The sequence below is a fragment of the Halichoerus grypus genome, chromosome 15 (assembly GCF_964656455.1).
Source record: "Halichoerus grypus chromosome 15, mHalGry1.hap1.1, whole genome shotgun sequence".
In the NCBI taxonomy this organism is placed as follows: Eukaryota; Metazoa; Chordata; class Mammalia; order Carnivora; family Phocidae; genus Halichoerus; species Halichoerus grypus.
Window position 1 is genome coordinate 43,732,472 of NC_135726.1, and position 19,974 is coordinate 43,752,445.

Here is a 19,974-nt window from a genome sequence, read left to right on the forward strand (position 1 = left end):
TAATCTCAGGGCCATGAGTTCAAGCCCTGTGTTGGGGCTTATGTCTTGGTCATTGCCCAAAAATACTAGGGATAATGGGATGGATTTAACTTCCCACAATCATTGAGAGCATTAGTCCCCACATTTCTGGAGATGTAGAAAGTTATGTTAGGCCTCTCCTGAACTGGCCAGGATTGTAGCCTGACTGGATTCCACCTTCAGGGGAGTCCCATGAATCTATTTATGAGATTCTGTGCTAGGTTCTGATGCCCTGTTTTAAAACGGATATGAATAACTAGGATTTATTAAATTGGAGGGGACAGTATTAAAGACTGGGAAGTGGGAAGGTAAGTAGTGGTTGAAGGAACTGGAGTTGCTTAGCTGGGAAATCAGAAGATTCCTAGAAGCGTGATCATGATGTTCAAATATTTAAGAGCAGACTGGTGAAAAGAGGGAAAGTGGTGAGAAAAGAAGTAGACAGATAAGGGGAGGGCCTGATAAACTGAGGTAAGTAATCTGAACTTTTTATCTTAAGGGCAGTGGAAAGCCATCACAGGGTCCTAAGCACTGTGGTAATGTGGTTATATCTGTATTTCACAGGAGATCGTTCTGACTACCATCTTCAGATTGGATTTAGAGGTGGGGGAGGAAGGGCTACTGAAATAGTTCCTGCTGGAGAAAACCTACATAAATTAAATATTAAGTCAGAAGGGAACACAGCATAAGAAAAGTAAATGATCCGTAAGGACTATAGAAATTTAGAGGAGATTGACATAAGCTCATATAGCAAAGAATTTGGGCCCTTTCTAGGGATTTGTTATTCATGTTACCAGAACTTTTTGTGGTTGCTTTAGGCAAAATGCAGCCCCATGGTACCATCCTGGAGGGAAGCATTAAAATGAACTGGAGTCCATTGGCTCCTTGGAAATGCTGGACAAGCTCTTCATAGACCCGTCTGCTAATTTGGCTGTTTGTGCAGATACTCGGTATTAAAATAATTACACCTTAATACTGGTGTAGAACGTACCGTTTCTGCTACTTCTCTATCTGACATCAGTCCTTGCTGTCCTATCTATGTAACTGCCTAGGACAGTATTGCTGTTAAATTGTTGGCATCCAAGGATGCTGGAGTATATATCGGTTTGTTTTTTCCATACAGTGTAAAAGATTTCTCAAACTATTTTTGATGCACTTTGGTTAATTTCCAGGATTATTAATTTGCACACATGTTGCAGGGGGGAGGGGTGGCAAGTTATTATCATCGTTAAAATGGTATATTACTTTATATAATTGAAAGGTTTAAATTTAAAAATATATATTTTTGTCATTTAAAAAAAAATCTCTTAAAGCTGGAAGTTCTTTGACATCCTTTGGAACAGAAACATCAAACAGTGGTACCCTATCCCAAAGTACTGCAGTTGGTTCTGCCTTTACACAGGATACAAGATCGCTAAAAACACAGTTATCTCAAGGTAAGCTGTTTTTTCTTTCATATATTTCCATTCCTAACATCTTTAGTGGTTTTTGTCTTTCTCTTTGAATGTAAGGAGCTTTTGCAGCTTGCAAATCACATGTATACTTTCTATTTGGTCCTTCTAAGATTTTTCTCCTAGTTGCTGTTATAATAAGTATATTATTGAATGACATCCACTATTTAGACTCTTTGCAATTCTGAGATCATAAAACTGGGAACCAGTGAACATTCTCTAAGTTTGAAACTTTCTTGCAAGGCAATTGTATGACTTGTATATAATACTTAAATATATCAAATTAGTCCCAGACTCACCACTGAAAATAAACTATTCTTGATGAACTTGAAATAGCAGCTTAAAGAACCAAACTATTCTTTACACTGTTGGATCTTTCCTAGCATCCTCACAGGATCTAGAACAGTGGTTCTTAGTGTGGACCACCCACAACCAAATCATGTGGAGTGCTTCTTAAAAATGTAGATCCTGACAATTGCTATATCAGAATCCTTGGAGTTTGGCAATGTGCATTGTAATTAGCTTCTTAAAGGATCCTGTTTAGGGCGCCTGGGTGGCTCAGTTGTTAAGCGTCTGCCTTCGGCTCAGGTCATGATCCCAGGGTCCTGGGATCGAGCCCCGCATTGGGCTCCCTGCTCGGCGGGAAGCCTACTTCTCCCTCCCCCAGTCCCCCTGCTTGTGTTCCTGCTCTCACTGTGTCTTTCTCCGTCAAACAAATAAATAAAATCTTTAAAAAAAAAAAAAAAAGGATCCTGTTTAATTTTTTTAAATCTATTTTTCTACCAGCCAGTTTTACAATCTTCGGTGGTCCCAAGAGTCTGTATCTTTTTTATCTGCAGCTGAAGTGGTTGTGTGTTTTTGTTTGTTTTTAATTCATTTGAGACACAGAGATACAGAGAGAGAGAGCAGAGAGCATGAGCAGGGGAAGAGGCAGAGGGAGAGGGAAAAGCAGGCTCCCCGCTGAGCCAGGAGCACGACGTGGGGCTCAATCCCAGGACCCTGGGATCATGACCCGAGTCGAAGTCAGACGCTCAACCAACTGAGCCACCCAGGCGCTCCTGAAGTGGTTGTTATTGGCTCGTTGCTTTATATGGATGTTCACTTTTAAATAAAACAATGTAAAGTGATTTCAGAAGGATGCTATAATCACAGGATAATATTGTTTAAAGATGTTGAGGGTAAAATCAAGCTAATACTAAACATAATCCTATATATCTCACTTTAGATATTTTGAAATAGTTACTGTCATTCATATTGATTTAAAATAACTTAATTTTTAATTTTTTAACATTCTAAAGATTTGTTGTAGATGAATTAGAAAATATAGTAAGTATAAGGAAGAAAATAAAAATAAAAACACCCCATAGTCCCATTATCCAGAAATAACAAATAATTACTTTTTGTTGTATACACGTCAGACTTTTTTCTAGGTTAATAGAAGTGTATATTTCTCTATAGGTCTTTGGGTCTTTTTTCTTTTAAGAATTCTTTGTTACCCTGCAGGGAACCTGCTTCTCCCTCTGCCTGCCGCTCCCCCTGCTTGTGCTCTCTCTCTCTGTCAAATAAATAAATTCTTAAAAAAAAAAAAAAAAAAAGAATTCTTTCTTAAATAAAATTCTTCACCTTTTTAAGCATTAGTTTTCTAAACTATAAAGTGGGACTTTAGGGGCACCTGGCTGGCTCATTTGGTGGAGCACATGACTTGATTTTGGGGTTGTGGATTTGAGCCCCGTGTTGGGTTATAGAGATTACTTAAAAATAAAATCTTTATAAGGGCGCCTGGATGGCTCAGTCATTAAGCGTTTGCCTTCAGCTCACGTCACGATCCCAGGGTTCTGGGATTGAGCCCCGCATCAGGCTCCCGGCTCAGCAAGAAGCCTGCTTCTCCCTCTCCCCCTTCCCCTGCCTGTGTTCCCTTTCTTGCTGTGTCTCTATCAAATAAATAAAATCTTAAATAAAATAAAATAAAATCTTTATAAGAAATAAAATAAAGGGGCACCTGGGTGGCTCAGTTGGTTGAGTGGCCAACTCGGTTTTGGCTCAGGTCCTGATCTCATGGTCCTGGGATCAAGCCCCACAGTGGGCTCCGTGCTGAGTGTGGAATCTGCTTCACATTCTCTCACCCTCTCCCTCCCCCCGCCCCACTCACGTTCACACTCTCTAAAGTAAATAAAATCTTAAAAAATAAATAAGAATAAAATAAAATGGGGCTCTATGGGTAAGTAACTTATTGTGAGAATTACATTTTTTAAAATGTATGCAGTGCCCTTAGCATAGTGTGTGGATGTTAATTATTTTAATCAATAGTGAACATTACCCTTAATATTGAAGCACTTATTAAAATCATAAGGATGCCTGTTATCATTACTACTCAGCATCATTCTGGAATTTTTAGCTAAATCAGGAACACATGAAAAGAAATATGAAGCATAAATATTGGAATTGGTATTATTTGCCAGTGCAATTGAGAATTGACAGTTGAGAATTCACTGAAAAACCTAGAACTAAAGGACTGAAATTAGAGGTATTTAAATTCACACATATAAAAAGCAATAGTTCTAAAACCTAACCCACTGATTATGTAATGGAGATAAAAGATGTCATAATAAGAAATAGAAATTAAATATAAAATACATAACAAATATGGCAAACTTCTGTAGAAAATACAAAATGTAGTAGAGGGACATAAAAGAAGTCAGAGGTCATCAGAGAAACCGATCTTATTCCTAGATACAAAGATTTAGTATTAGGAAGACCTTGTGTCTCATATTAATTAAATTTACTATACTTTTAATAAATCCACATGGAATAGTAGCAGAACTTAATTAAAAAGATACACAGTCCTAAAAATAAACATGGAAGTATAGTTAGACATATTTTTCAAATAAAAGTAATGACATAGGGCTTACCTACTTGATAATAAAGTACACATAAAGTAAAGCAGTGCAGGAATAAAAGTCAAATCGTTCCAAATATAAGTATAAGTGATTAATACATGATAAAGATATTCTTAAATTAGTAGAGGAAGGCTGGCTATCCAATAAGTGATATCGGGACAGACAACTGCCTGATCATTTGGGAAAAATAGATCTAGATTCCTTCCCTCATACTTCGGACTAAAATAAATTTTAAATAGATTAAAACATTTTTAAATTCTTCAAGTACATATTATAAGAAAGGTATATTTATATAAAGCAGTAATGGAGAAAGTCTGGGACTCTGCATTTAAGTTTCATCAGTGAAAACTGAACTTAACAAAATACCTAGAGTTTTCTTCCAACTGGTAAGAATGTGCAGATAAGTCAGGGGGTTGTGTTTTTATTATGCCGAAACCAGCTTCTGGGTTTATTCCTAATGGTATATCTAGCATTACCTGTATTTCCCTGTGGATGACACAGCTGCCAATAAGACTAGGAGACTTCAGTCACAAAGGTTTTGAAAGTACACAGCAGGGGACACCTGGGTGGCTCAGTTGGTTAAATGTCTGCCTTCAGCTCAGGTCATGACCCCAGGGTCCTGGGATCGAGTCCCACATCGGGCTCCTTGCTCAGTAGGGAGCCTGCTTCTCCCTCTGCCTGCCGCTACCCCTGCTTGTGCACGCACTTTCTCTCTCCTCTGATAAATAAAATCTTAAAAAAAAGAAAGTACACATCAGATGAGTCCTTGCTTGCTGTGATCGCCCCATCACTTGTGGTTCTGCAACACTTGTGGGTCACAGGATTCTTTTCTCAAAAGCCTCAATGAGACAAATTTTAGAAATTTATAAGATCGGAACGCCTGGGTGGCTCAGTCGTTTAAGTGACTGCCTTCGGCTCAGGTCATGACCCCAGGGTCCTGGGATCGAGCCCCCTTTTGGGCTCCCTGCTCAGCGGGGAGTCTGCTTGTCCCTCTCCCTCTGCCCCTCCCTGCTGCTCGTGTTCTCTCTCCCTGATAAATCTTTTTTTTAAAAAAAGAAAGAAAAAGAAATTTATAAGATCATTTAATGTCATATTATAAAATTGAACAATAGGCTTTTCAAAAAACTTAGCACTTGTTTTATAAGTAAATCCCTGTACAAGGTGATAAATGATCACAAAATGTTTTCTCATAGGCCAGAACTTCTACAAACCACCATGATTCCCGTTATAATCAATGGGAACATTGCACTGTTTCTCTTAATGGTAGAGTAAACTTTGGCATTAATGGCTGGAAATGGTGATACATATTTGTAATTACATACTTTAGAGAACTATAAACGTGGGAAAATTACTAATAAACGGTCCCTGAAGCATCTGGTGCATAATAACCAACGCATTGTCAGCACTCACCAGTTCACCAGTGGTCGGAGCCTGTGCAGCTATGCACTGGTGGGGAGTAACATTTGCAGCGTACTTGGAATTTTTTTTTTACATGAAATCAGCATAATTTTCTTAAGCAAAACATATCCCGTGCAATATCATGAGATATGAGAGCACCTTGAGAAGAGATTTACAGCATACATAGAGACAAAACATGATGGGAGCATCCGATATTATATTCTTCTGTTCGCACTGTGACCAGGCTCTGAACTCATAAAAGGAAAAATGGAATTTGTAAGTGCACAACTCATATTAAGCAAAAGCTTCCAAAAGATCTTTCAAATGGCCAGAAATGAATATGGGGCTACTCTGTTATTATCTGAAGGGTGTATTTGTTGCTGGCCTTTGAGTATTGACATACAATTTCCCAAGCCCCTAGGGTATTGAAGGACTTCACCTGTCTAACTTTCTAGTTCTTTACTTCCTTTATAATGGAAATGTAATGGAGATAATACCTATAAATATAAAAAGTACCACTTTGGACATATCTTCAGAAAGTACTAAAAATTTTAGGTTACAGCCTCTGGAAATAATGGCTAAAGTGTCAATATAATCTTGTGGTTGTCATTATTGGGGAAAGCCTGCATCCTACCTGCATACAACATGATCTTTGATAATATTCCTGGGAAGTCTTGCCCAGGCAGCAATTTTTTAAAAACTTACTTAAATCTTATTCCACCAGGTAGAAATACAGAAAAAGTTCCCTTGGTTGGTTGGTTGGTTGGTTGGTGGGGGTTTTGGGGGTTTTTTTCAATGTTTCTTTCCTAGCCCACTAAAGATAACCAGTTTTAAACTCTGGTCTAGTAAGTAGATGATTTCAGATTTGTGCTAAGGATTTAAATTGGTAGAAATAAAACTGTAGACCTTTTTTTTGAGGGTCTAGATTATTTTGAAATCCCCAGAGGATAGGGTAGTTTCTTATCTTTTGGTTACGTTTTAGGTCGTTCAAGCCCTCAGTTAGACCCTTTGAGAAAAAGCCCAACCATGGAACAAGCAGTACAGACCGCCTCGGCCCACTTACCTGCTCCAGCACCTGTTGGGAGAAGGAGCCCTGTATCAACCAGGCCTTTACCATCTACCAGCCAAAAAGCAATAGAGAATCAAGAGCACAGGCGAGGTAGAACTTTAGCTATTTACTATTCATTAATTGACTGATCAACATTTTCCATTCACCTTATTTTTTATTGAAAAGATTTACTGTATATGAATGATCCTAGAAGGTTTAAACTGAACTTGATAGAATGTTCAGTCTTTCAAACTTGACTCAAAAGTAGTGATGGTGGTGGGGGTATAGATTTTTTGCTTTTGTTTTGGGTTCCTTTGTTTTTCCCATTTTGAACTTTACGGAAGTTTTTGATTTTGTGTCCTGAGCTCATTCCTGATTTTGTATATCTTTTATAGCTGAAGTACACAAAGTTTCAAGACCAGAAAATGAGCAACTCAGAAATGATAGCAAGAGACAAATAGGTAAGTTACTTGAATCTGAAAGCCATATTCTGGGCTTCTCAATTAAAAAGAACATTTGATGCATAATTACTATTAAAAAATGAAAGCCTGCAGGGCACCTGGGTGACTTAGTGGGTTGAGCGTCCAGCTCTTGATTTAGGCTCAGGTCATGATCTCGTGGGTTGTGGGATCAAGCCCCATGTCAGGCTCTGTGCTCAGCAGGGAGTCTGCTTAAGATTCTCTCTCTCTCAGGGCGCCTGGGTGGCTCAGTCATTAAGCGTCTGCCTTCGGCTCAGGTCATGATCTTGGGGTCCTGGGATCGAGCCCCACATCGGGCTCCCTGCTTGGTGGGAAGCCTGCTTCTCCCTCTCCCACTCCCCCTGCTTGTGTTCCCTCTCTCGCTGTGTCTCTGTCAAATAAATAAATAAAATCTTAAAAAAAAAAAGATTCTCTCTCAAATAAATAAATCTTTAAAAAAAAAAAATGAAAGCCTGGGTTTGGTGACTATAAAGGACTAGCACTGGGGAGTTTCACTGTGGTAACAGAACATTTCTTTATCTTGATTATGGTAGTAGTTGTACAGATGTATACATATAGCAAAATGTTATAGAACTATATATAAAGATACACTAGAAAATGAGTACCTGCAAAAACTGTTGAAATCTGAGTGAGGTTTATAGTGTAATTATATTGTGCCAGTGTCAGTTTCCTGGTTTTGGTAATGTACAATAGTTAAAATAAGATACTACCCTTAGAGGGGAAGCTAGATAATGGGCATATAGGACCACTCTGTACTACTATTTTTTTTTTTTTTCAATTTTTTTTGTGTCTAAATGTTTTTAAAAAAAATTTTTTTTAAAAATCACTATTACAGGGGCGCCTGGGTGGCTCAGTCGTTAAGCGTCTGCCTTCGGCTCAGGTCATGATCCCAGGGTCCTGGGATCGAGTCCGGCATCGGGCTCCCTGCTCAGCAGGGAGTCTGCTTCTCCCTCTCCCACTCCCCCTGCTTGTGTTCCCTCTCTCACTGTGTCTCTCTCTGTCAAATAAATAAAATCTTTAAAAAAAAAAAATCACTGTTACATTTCTGGAATAAACTCTACTCGATGGGAGGCAGTTGTCTTTCAGTATATTGAATTTATCTGCCATTAAGATTTATACACTTATATTTACATTGTTGTGTGGTTTCCTCTTTAGTACTGTCTTTTGTATTTTTTTACGTTTTTATGTCAGTTTCTGGTTAACATTATAAAATTGTTACTGTTTTCTGAGCTTTTAAGAGTGGATTTATCTGTACCTCAAAGGTTTGAGGTTTTCTCATTATAATTATTTAAGCCCTGAGTTTTTTGTCCTTTAAGTAATTGTTCAAGAACTTTAATTTTCTTTCATGGTTATTGAATTAATAAGACTGTACACTTTGTGTTTTGTAATCTATAATGTTTATCTCCAGATTCATTTATTTTATCAATACTTTCAAATATATTACCAGAGAATAAATTTATTATTTTAAACGTCCAAATTAAAAAATAAAGGCAAGGTGTAATCACCTTATTTAGATAATAGAAAATGATCTGAATTGTATACTGAAAATTCAGAATTTCAGAAAATGTATACTGAATTTCTCCTGTACATTGCTGTATGTGCTATGTCCCGTGGAATTCAGGGGTTTTGGTTTGATTTGCTATATTTCACTTTTTTTTATTTTGGAAAAGAGAACTTCTCTCTCAAAATAAGATAATTGCCATACTACCATCATTTAAAAATCATGTAAAGTAATAAATAAAAGTACCTTACAGTGCGCTTCAAAATTCATCCCCCAAAGGTTCATTAACAGAACAATGACTATTCTTTCAGACTTTTTTTTCTTAACGATTTTACAAACATTGACTATACTTAAATTTTTTTTTTTTTTTAAGACGGAAAGATTGTGCTATATTTACTTCCTGGCTTGTGGCCAAGGTGTTTTTAATAGTGAAGTTGAATGTTTTAAACATCCTCCTTATATAGATTTAAGTGTCTGGATATGCTGCTGTAGGTTTTTGTGGTTTGTTTTTTCAGACGTGTGCAATTTGCAAAACTTCAGCAAACACTGAACATAATCTGTCTGTTACTGTGTAGTCACTTTCTGATCTTTGTCACTATATATTAAACATTTCACATAATTATAATCATTGAATTCATACTCCTTTGTGCTCTGTTTCTGTTAATTCACATGAACTACTATTCCATATTCCTCTTTTATTTTTTTCTTAACTCTTCCTCTTGTGTTGGATATTTGGGTTCTCAACTTTTTACTGTAATTTATGCTATTTTGCTATTGCTTTATCATACTTCATAAATCCTTTTAGCACAGTAGAGAAAGTAGATACAGGAAGATTTGAATAATATGAAGCCATTTAGAGGGAGACAAGAAAGGTGAAAGAGGAAGTGGTTGGAGTAGTTGAGACGTGGTGGTGCTTTTTGTTTTCTGTGATATTTGTGCTTATTAGTGTTCATTTATTTTCTTATTATAAATCTTGGTTCCTGTGATACTTTCATAGAAGACTTCCTAAATTTTGAGAACCCACTACATGTTTGGCACTTTGTAGGAATTAGAACTATAAGCAGAGCAGAGCCCCTCCCTCAAGGAGTATGACAGTAATTACTATAGAAGTCTTCAAAACAGTTTGGTTGTGTACTCTGTGAGAAACATGTATGAGTTTGGACCCCATAAGTATAAATTTCATGTGTGCTGTTCTCAGTTCACTATGTCTTAGGTTAGTGAAATTTCATTTCTTTTTTAATTTTTTTTTTTAAGGATTTGTTTATTTTAGAGAGAGAGAAAGAATGTGTGTGTGAGTGGGGGGAGGGGCAGGGAGAAGATCTGAAAGCAGACTCTCACAACCCATGAGATCATGACCTGAGCCAAAACCAAGAGTCAAGCACTTAATCGACTGAGCCTCCCAGGCATCCCAATTTATTTTTATAAAAACTACAAATATAGTAATGTGTATAGAGACTTTTAAGAAGCATTTTTGTTGTTGCCCATTTAATAAAGACCACTGTAATAGCTTCTGTCTTAAACCAGCTTATTCTTCCTTTATTGACATAGTTCCAGGTGCTCCTTCAGCTCCAAGGAGAGGGCGTGGGGGTCATCGAGGTGGCAGGGGACGATTTGGTATTCGACGAGATGGTCCAATGAAATTTGAGAAAGACTTTGACTTTGAAAGTGCAAATGCACAATTTAACAAGGAGGAAATAGACAGAGAATTTCATAATAAACTTAAATTGAAAGGTGAGTTTATTTTTCTATTCAGAAAATGTTCTTATTTGGCTTGTGAATTGTGGATGTTTAATAAAAATCTTGACTTTCTGGTATGTGCTTGTTTTTCATTAGAAGATAAACTTGAGAAGCAGGAGAAGCCTGTAAATGGTGAAGATAAAGGAGACTCAGGAGTTGATACCCAAAACAGTGAAGGAAATGCAGATGAAGAAGATCCACTTGGTCCTAATTGCTATTATGACAAAACCAAATCCTTCTTTGATAATATTTCTTGTGATGATAATAGGTACAGTCTTTTAAGCTTCTCTTATGCTATTGGGAGGTTGAAGTATGAAATGATTTCCTATAAATTCACAAAGTTTAATGAATACTTAAAAATATCTAAGGACTACAATTTTTTAATGTTTTATTTTGCTAAAAGAAAATAATCCGTACTAAAATTTTCAGTAACATTACTCCTTATGAAGAAGAAATAACCATATACTTTTGTTTAGGGATGCATTGACATTTGAAAATTAGTAATTAAAACAAAAGCATTCATCTAACATCTAAGTAAGACCTTTTACTTTACTCCTCTACAGTGTAGTTCAAATTAGGTCACGGCCAAATATGCTAATGTTACTTTGAAGTTTGCTGATATAGTAAAACTTCGCCATATCGCAGCAAATGTGGATCCAGAAAATTGTCAGGTTAATTAAAAGATCCAGCATAACATGAGTTCTAGAGTTTCTGCTACCCGTTCCAAATTTTCCTTCTCCTCTCTGTAGTTTGGTGCCACCTGGTGGCAGTTGTCTACTTCAGCGTAAACATGGAGGGGGATGATCTGACCTGAGTCCTGCTGTAGGACTGGGCTGTACGACAACAGCAGTAGCAAAATAAACACTTGCTTCTGACATCAGGTCCAGGGATTGGGCTAGGAGCATACTAGGACCTTACTTTCCTAGCATACTTGGACTTACTTTCCTTCTCCCAGCTTCCTGAGACAGAGTTCCCTTTCCTGGCTTTGCGCTCTCTCACATTGGGGCTGAGGGGAGAGTAGAGTCAATTGCCAATCCTACTATATTTGAATTCCCATTATATTGGGCTGTTACGATGTTTGTTTCATCAGCTGTATTTGAAAGAAACTAACACCAGTCATATTTTCACATGAAGTTTAATAGAATATTATGGGAACATACTGCCATGGACAGTTTGTGATGACTTAGATAAGGTGCTTATTTTTATTTGATCTAGGATTTATTTATCCTTAATTTGGGAATTCGTGCCACATTGTTTTGCTGGAAAATGTTCTTAAACCCGATACACTAGAGATGATTTGTTCTTATAACAGAGAACGGAGACCAACCTGGGCTGAAGAAAGAAGATTAAATGCCGAAACATTTGGAATCCCACTTCGTCCAAACCGTGGCCGTGGCGGGTACAGAGGCAGAGGAGGTCTTGGTTTCCGTGGTGGCCGAGGGCGTGGTGGTGGCAGAGGTGGTACCTTCACCACCCCTCGAGGATTTCGTGGTGGATTCAGAGGAGGTCGTGGGGGCAGGGAGTTTGCAGATTTTGAGTACAGGGTAAGTATTACATGCTTTGGGGTTGGCATGCAGTTTTATGAAATTCAAAATGGTTTTATTTTGAGTGAATATTTTTAAGACATTTGTATAACTTCCAATTTGACTGTTCAGTGGGGGATTAGGTTGTTTATATAATTTTAAGGAGCAGTAACTTCTTGGCTGATGAGTCCAAAGTTTTTAACTGTTTTCTTTTCAGTTGGAGGAAGTAAGAGATAGAAATGAGATTGGGGTGGGAGGGGTCTTTTTTATTGTAAAACCATAGTTTTAGATTTCATGGACTAGTAAAATTTCCCCCAAAAATGTATTAGAAATTGATTTAGGGTGTTTTTTTGTTCTTTCTTCCTTCCTTTTCTTTTTTTTGGAGGCATGGGGGATTACTAAAGTATTTATACCAAAAAAGACTATATCATATCACCTTTATTTTATATTACAAAGTGTGTTTTCACACCAAAACAGTCTAGGAAGGACATACTCCAGAATGGAAAGCATCCATAGCAGCCACCATTTATATAGTACTTTGCATGTATTAGGCATTGTTCTAAATGTTTTTCACGTACTAACTCACTTAAATGTACTGTAACTGTATAAGATACTTCTGTTCTTATCACCATTTTACAGAAGAAGAAATAGGTATAGAGATATTAAATAACCTTGTCCAAGGTCAGCTAGTAAGTGATGCTGCAGGTTCGTGAGCCTAGTAAGTTTGTTCCTGAGTCAGTGCTCTTAATTTACTTTTATGGAAAATTCAACTGCATTTTCCCTGGTTTTATTTTACCTTGGTCTTGAAAATATTGTGATATATTGACATTTGAGAACTGCTGCTAGAAAACTGTGTAGCTCTGTATAGTTTGTTTATATGTGTAGTTAATTTATTGAAAGGAGTCGGTAGATGAAGTCAGTGTCACTCTCCTAGTTTATGGATTTTTAGGTTCAGTAGAGAGGAAGATTATATAATCACAGAAAGGATCAAAATCCCCTTGTAAAGAGATCTACTAGAACAAAGGGCAGCTGGAAACAAGAAGACCTGCTGGCAGGAATTTTATTGTCCGTTATTTGAAACTGGCCATTGTTGAGATCCCTCTTGAAGGATCGATGTTAGTGGCTTTGGGGTCTGGTCTGTTAATTCTGACACCTCTGATATTGTATCATCCAGCCAAGACTGCTGAAAATGAGCCTCAAGTCATTAGCTCAGGCTATTCAGCCGTCGTGGCCTGGTGCAGCAGCTGCAGGACTTGCAACTTGCAAAATTGCCATTCTAGCTGGGAGAGCCCATTGCTTGTCACTATTATTGTTCTTATTACTGCCCTTGCCGGTGGGGCCTTTTCCTTATAGAATTCAAATATTTGCCCTTAACCCCTCTGAAGTATTTGACACTGATAACTGCCCACCCAACTTGGAATCTTTCTTTCTAGTTTTTTAAAAATACTGTTATTTGGGGTGTTTTTGTTTTGTTTTTCTTTTTAAAAATGACACATGTTCCAGGGCACCTGGCTGGCTCAGTTGGTAGAGTATGTAACTCTTGATCTTGGGGTTGTGACTTTGAGCCCCATGTTGGGTGTAGAGATTACTTAAAATCTTTTTTTATATATAAAATCTTTAAAAATAATAATAATACATGTTCCTCAACACAGCCTGTAAACACTTCATGATCTGCTTCTCCAGTTCAGAAGTCTTGTACTGGCTCTTGTCCTTTTTGCCATTGGGACTCCCCTTTTCTATATTCAGTCTGCTGCAGAAATGTGGACCACCTTCCTGCTCTTGTTCAGTGCCAAGCTTATTCTTAGGACCTTTTCACCCATTCCTTCTGCCTAGAATGTTCGGTTTGCTCCTTAAAAGCTTTCATGCTCAGGGTGCCTGGGTGGCTCAGTCGGTTAAGCATCTGCCTTAGGCTCTGGTCATGATCCCAGAGTCCACGGGATCAAGTCCTGCTTTGGGCTCCTCACTCTGTGGGGAGTCTGCTTCTCCCTCTGACCCTCCCCCCCCACTCTCTATAAATAAATAAATAAATAATAAATAAATAAATAATAAAGTTTTCATGCTGATGTTTGTGCTTGCTCTTCTTCCCCCTTCTTTCTTGTCCCTACCTCTCTCCCCTCCCCTTTCTTTCCTCCTCCCTTTTGTGAGCTTGTTGATAGGTAGCTTTTAATCAGTTTTCAGCTTGGACCTTGTGTGCTTCCACCTGCATTTCTCCATCTTTATCTGCTTTATGTCCTTTGACTAACTTAAACTTGCCCTTCTTCAAAATGACCTTACCATCTTTTTGCCTTCCCACCACCCCAGCATCCACACTGGCTGACAGTGTGGCGTAGCCCCTTTCCACATTACCACATTTGTTCCTATTCGATGTCCCTGCCCACTACCATAATAACCCACTGATTGGTCTGCAGACATTCAGTCTCTTTACCTCACTTCAGGCATATCAGCTACCTGTTGAAGAACCTATGACAGCTCCTTGTTGAAGACCACATTGACTCAACTTGGCTTGAGAAAAAGTACATTTAAATTAAACTTGGATCCTGATGAGAATTCTAGTGATTGTTGCTAGTGTGACTTCAGTTGAGTCGTTAAACCTTTCAGGCCCTCAGTTTTTACATTTTTGGAAACAGAGTTACACTTTTATCAAATACACATTTTAAAGATCATTAAAGTCTCAGAGTTGGGAAGCATCTGAGAGGTCTGAGCTCCTGGCCAAGCCGTGAGTCCTGACGTATCCCTTATAGGGGCTGGCAGCTTACTTTTACTAAGAGCATCCATCCCACCCCAGGGATGGTCTAATTAGTAGGATTTCACAATGTGGGTGAAGATCTTTTCCCCTATATCTTCAGTCTTAGTTTAACTCTACCCTTGTAAACAAACAGAATATACATACTCCTCTTCATGATAATTCCGCAGATATTTGACAAAACCGCGGTCATATTGTCTGCAAGATTGGACTGTTATTTCCCATTACCTGACAGTCATTAGTAAGCCTTTGAATAACTGCCGAGTGCATGGTACATGCATTTATTTATTAATTCAGACTTTCTGAAGCTCTGTCTCGCTGTTCAGTCATTTTGAGCCTCCAGTGAAAACCCCTATCCCACACATTGCAGAATTAGAGTGCATTGTAGAGGTTGTCTGCATGAGTCTTTACCCACATTAGTGTATCCTTGACAGATAGTCCAGCCTCTGCTTGGGTGTTTCAAGGCGTCATAGATTGACTGGGCCCTAGATATTGCCCTGGTGGTAAGAAGGTTCTAATGTGACATTGTACTGCCTGCTCTTCTTACTCTGTGCGGATTCCACTGCTATTTCCAGCCCCATTTCTCATTGCCCTTTAAGCTGTCTGGTTCAAGCAAGTTGACTCATGGTCAATGCTTATATGCACTGTCCTTGATTCCGGCTTTGACCTCATTTGTTGACCAGACATACTGCATTCTTCATATATGGCATACACTGTGCTGGATATTAGTGGTAAGCAAAACGGATGCAGTCCCAGCCTTCTTGGTGTTTTAGTCCAGTGGAGAGATAGACACAGCTAAAAGTCAAGGGGTTCCCTTTCGCACCCTTCACAGTCTTGTCCAAGGTTTGCTCTGTCCTTGGAAACTTCTCTTCTTTCCTACACTGATTTCTTCTTTTTCTGACTCCTAAGGTATCTGCTTTCATCAGCACACATTTTAAATACACTCATGTTCCGTATTTCATGTGTTTTGTTCTGCATTTCCAGCTAGATATGAGCCTCTTGGCGTTAGTGAACGTGTATTTTACTTTCATTTCCTCCAGTGGACATGGAACCATAGTGGGCTTGAAGTAAGTGCTCAGCATTTTGATTAGGAATACACTACTTCAGCCTTCAGTAAGGCAGAAGGTCCATCAGTGTGGCTAGTCCTTCCTTGTCCATTCCAAAGTTAATTGACCCTGAAGACTGGCACTAGAGCCCTGACCTTCTCCGCATTCTATGCCTTCTAAATCATATCACCTGGCACCTTTAAAGGCGGAAAGAGTGAGTGATCACTATTACATGAAGGAAATTTACCTTCAAGGATTAAACTCCCTTCTAAAACTACATCTAATACTTCTTAGAGAAATGGAGGTCATTGGCATTTACAGCAGCCTTCATGTAATGGGTTGGCTTTTCTTCTTTGTGTTCTGTTGGCATGAATCATTAGTTTTGAGGTGAGCATAAGCAAGTCTGGTTGTTTAATGAAAACATGGGCAAAGTGGGATTATAGATTTTTAGAACTCCTCAAAAATACCAGCTGAACTATAAGCTCTCTCTCACCCTACCCCCAATAGATCGGAAAGCAAGGACCCAGAGAAGTTAACTCTCTTGATCTGGGTACAAGCTAGTAAAGCCAAAACTTAGTCTCTTTGACTTCTAGCCTAGTTTTCCTTAAGGATAATGTTAGAAAGATAAACTTGTGTTAAGCTTGGTCCTGTGGCGCTTTGTGGGGTTGGGGGATGAGGAGATCAGGTTGGGTTTGTAATAAGAGTATAGTCAGCTCCTATTTTATATGCTGCTGCTAAGGAGGTTAAATAAAACACCATGGTAGGTGAGACAGATTACCTTCCGTTTGAGTCTGTTTTTTCAGATAGGGTCCAGAAACAAAGAGGTAACCAAAATGACTCAGCATGGTACTCTCTCTCCCTTTCCCCCTTTATTTTCTCCTCTCTTTCCCTCTACTTCTCTGTATCCCTCTCCCTCTCCCTTCTCTCTCCCTTTCTTTCTTGCTTTCTTTTTTTTACCTTTCAGAAAACCACAGCTTTTGGACCCTAAAGTAGGTCTGGATTGATCGTACAACTTTCTGAAAGGTAAAAAAAAAAATCGGGGCATGTGAAGGTTGGCTTCGGTGGGGGACTGTGGGGTGGGATTATCTTCAGTTTATTTCTTTCTGCACCAGTTCACACCATGCCACATGTATCCAGTTTAATGGCATTGTACAAATGGTTTGGTGCTGTGTACAGATAAAGTTAAGTCTTTAACATAGGAAATAATGTATTTCTAACAGTCAGGATGAGAATCAGCAATAAAAATCAGGTATGTGATAACAACTAGTCCTGAGGAAAACAGTAGCCCCTGGCTCTGGTGTTATGTACAGGACTTTTGATTAGGTTTAATCTCACTGGAAAGCTAGAGGCTCCTTGAGATTTTTGTTTTTTCCCTGGTTACTTTTTAAAAATTACTACCCAGTCAACTCTGATTTTCAGAACTTATTTTGAATTTAAAAGTTATCCTTTTAAAATGAATTTCTAAATCATTGCTTTCTCCTGGCATGAAACTTTGGAGAGAAATGTTATTTTACTGTCTGGATATTTTATTGCTTAGTAAAGACATCAAAGACTTCAGGATTTTATTAATCCTTTTCCAGGGTATGTTGTCAATTGTATTTGATGAACTTGACTGTTAAGTTGAAGGTTTAAATCATTGTGTTTAAAAATTATTAAGACGCAATCAAAGATAGTGAGGTATGCCTGTATCTTAGGGGCCTTCTTGCTGGAACCAGCCCACACCACACCACCACTGCTGTGACCTCTAGTAACTGGAAAATGCAGTTAACAAATAATGAGCTACTGCTGGGTGTGGAAGTCATAAAATGTTTCCTGGAAATTAGTGAAATGGATTTATACATGAAAGGAAAAGGAGGGTATATTTGAAAGTAATGGGAAATATACTTAAGTAAATTAGAAGTACTTATTAATAAACCGATAATTTGAAACATGAGCTAATTTTTTTTTCCTTTTTAGAAAGACAACAAAGTTGCTGCATAGTCTACAAACAAGTCTTTGAAAATAGGTGAATTTCTAGCTCTTCATGGTCCTGAGAATTGGTTTCAGTCTTTGAGAAGAATGAAGAAGTGAATTTGCTGTATATTTGTCACCAGCACTGGGTTTTTGTTTGTTTGTTTGTTTGTTTTTCTGCTTAATTTCAAAGATACAATGCAGTTACTTTTGGGGGGGAAGGCTCATCTTAAAAAATGAGCATTAAATATATTTGGAATAGCAGAAGGTTAAGTAATTTCTTATGTATAGTTAAACTACAGCAGTACTTCAATGGGACTTATAAGTATTTTTTCATCACTGAAAGGATTTTTCTTATCACTAAATTGTATTTGGCAATTATTGTAAGTTGCCTGCAGATAGGGCCGTGATACTGTGTTTTGAGCCACAGAAGGTTGTGTGTGTATGTGTGTGTGTGTGTGTGTGCGTGCGCGCGTGTGTGTCTGTATCTTTCTCTCTTTCTTTCTTTTTGGAAATCCTGTAATATCCCCTTTGAGGTAGCTTATTTGGTCAATTAATTAGGGTGCTGGATGGTAGAGAATTTTGTCAGTCAACTATGTACACACAGTAAATACTGTTTCTTAGGCAAAGGTAACTTTTTTATATAGTTGTAAAATTCCATTATATTCCATTGCCAAAGAAACATTAAGAACTTTGTATAGCTGTATAAAAAGCAACTAATTTTTTAAAGAATAAACATTTTAAAGTCAGCAAACATACTGTGTCCTTGCAGAAGTTGATGTGCTGAGGAGCAGAGCTGTGGGTGGTGGGTCTTTTTTCATAGCTTTCCAGGCTTGAGATTTTTGATTTTGATTTTTTTTTTTTTTAATGTTTGGAACATAAATGAAGATTTGATACATTCTTCCATTATCTGAAAAGGATAAATTACTCATACTCATTGTAAGAGCTTCATTTTGTAACAAATGGCATATCACAGGATTTGTCCAAATAATAAATATTTTCAGTATATGAATGTAAATAATCATAGATAAGAATATACTTAGCTGTATTTTCAAATAAGCACCCTCCCCTTTTTTAAGATAATAAAACTGGGCATCGATTAACCTGTTCTTCCTGATATGCCTGGAATTTTGTCGTGATACCTTGATTCATTCCATTATATTTCAAGAGGATTCAGAGTGCTAGAAATTATTTTGGCAACCTATAAGATATCCTAACACTGGTCCTTGGGCCCATGGCCCACAAATGACTCGGTAATAGAGTTCATTGCTAATTATAAATCACTAGTAAATCTTTTTGATATTTTAAGCTAGGGCGGAAAAAAAAAATCTGGCCACTTTTGCGTTTTTATGAAGGCCATGGAATAAAGGGATCCAAAGATTTAAATATTTTTATCTATTTTGATTTTTGTTAACTTTCTCCTTAAAGTATTCAATAGTGATAAAGATGTGGAAAACTGCACTGTAGGAGAATTGGAATATTTAAAGATGGTTGATATTTTTAATTTTAATTTTATATCTTTTGTATAGCTCTACAAGGAAATGTTTTGTAATTTGGTTTCGTTTAAGGTCCAGTACTTGGCAGCCGTAGTTTAGATAATGTTGCTTAATACTGTTTGCTTGCATGTTAACAACAGAACCTTTTGGAGGACCCACAAATCATGATATTGAACACATTTCCGAAGCATTCTGAACATCAAAGCAAGTGCTATGATAATACCTATGTAGACTGTTTGAGATGTCCCGGGCCAGTTTCAAGAAAAGCTGTAAATACCAGTTCTACGTGCTCTGAAAGTATGAATTCACGTGTTTTCCAAGCCCTCTGGGTCACTGACTAAGGCATTTGGTGCCCCAATAATAACTGGCAGCATGGCATACCTGCAGTGCACCTTACAATATTAAAGCAAGGTTTTTATTCTAAGACAGAATAAAACTGTTAAATAAAAAATGTTCGTCAAAGTTCTTTCTCTTTAAATAGTAGTATCATTTTACCATAGAAAGAAACATAATGAAAGACCTTTTAAGTATAGGAATGGAATTATGGATATGTTTATATTCCCTAAAATAACTAATTTCTAACATTTTTCCTAAGATTTATTTATTGTTGTAGGTGCTTAGGAAGCTGGGAGCCCCTTTGTCCCCCACTAGGGTGCTTTGCAGTTGGCATCTTGAGGAGACTGAGCCAGC

At 37.8% G+C, this 19,974-nt stretch overlaps 1 protein-coding gene across 6 annotated transcripts in view; it reads left to right on the plus strand.

Annotated features, from left to right (window-relative positions):
- LSM14A (LSM14A mRNA processing body assembly factor) overlaps window positions 1-19,746 on the plus strand; it is a 58,690-nt gene extending 38,944 nt beyond the window's left edge. Inside the window, exons 4-11 of one of the 6 annotated variants that reach the window (XM_036118556.2) lie at window positions 1,329-1,451; window positions 6,744-6,920; window positions 7,205-7,270; window positions 10,338-10,520; window positions 10,623-10,794; window positions 11,839-12,070; window positions 16,803-16,861; window positions 17,795-19,746. In XM_036118556.2, coding sequence (XP_035974449.1) covers window positions 1,329-1,451; window positions 6,744-6,920; window positions 7,205-7,270; window positions 10,338-10,520; window positions 10,623-10,794; window positions 11,839-12,070; window positions 16,803-16,826 — 977 coding nt within the window. In that variant the 3' untranslated portion in view covers window positions 16,827-16,861; window positions 17,795-19,746. Of the gene's footprint in view, window positions 1-1,328; window positions 1,452-6,743; window positions 6,921-7,204; window positions 7,271-10,337; window positions 10,521-10,622; window positions 10,795-11,838; window positions 12,071-14,205; window positions 16,677-16,802; window positions 16,862-17,794 lie in introns of those variants that run through there. The other 5 variants (XM_036118572.2, XM_078062830.1, XM_036118559.2 and 2 more) reach the window with 5 other exon arrangements.
- Window positions 19,747-19,974: the final 228 nt, after the last annotated feature.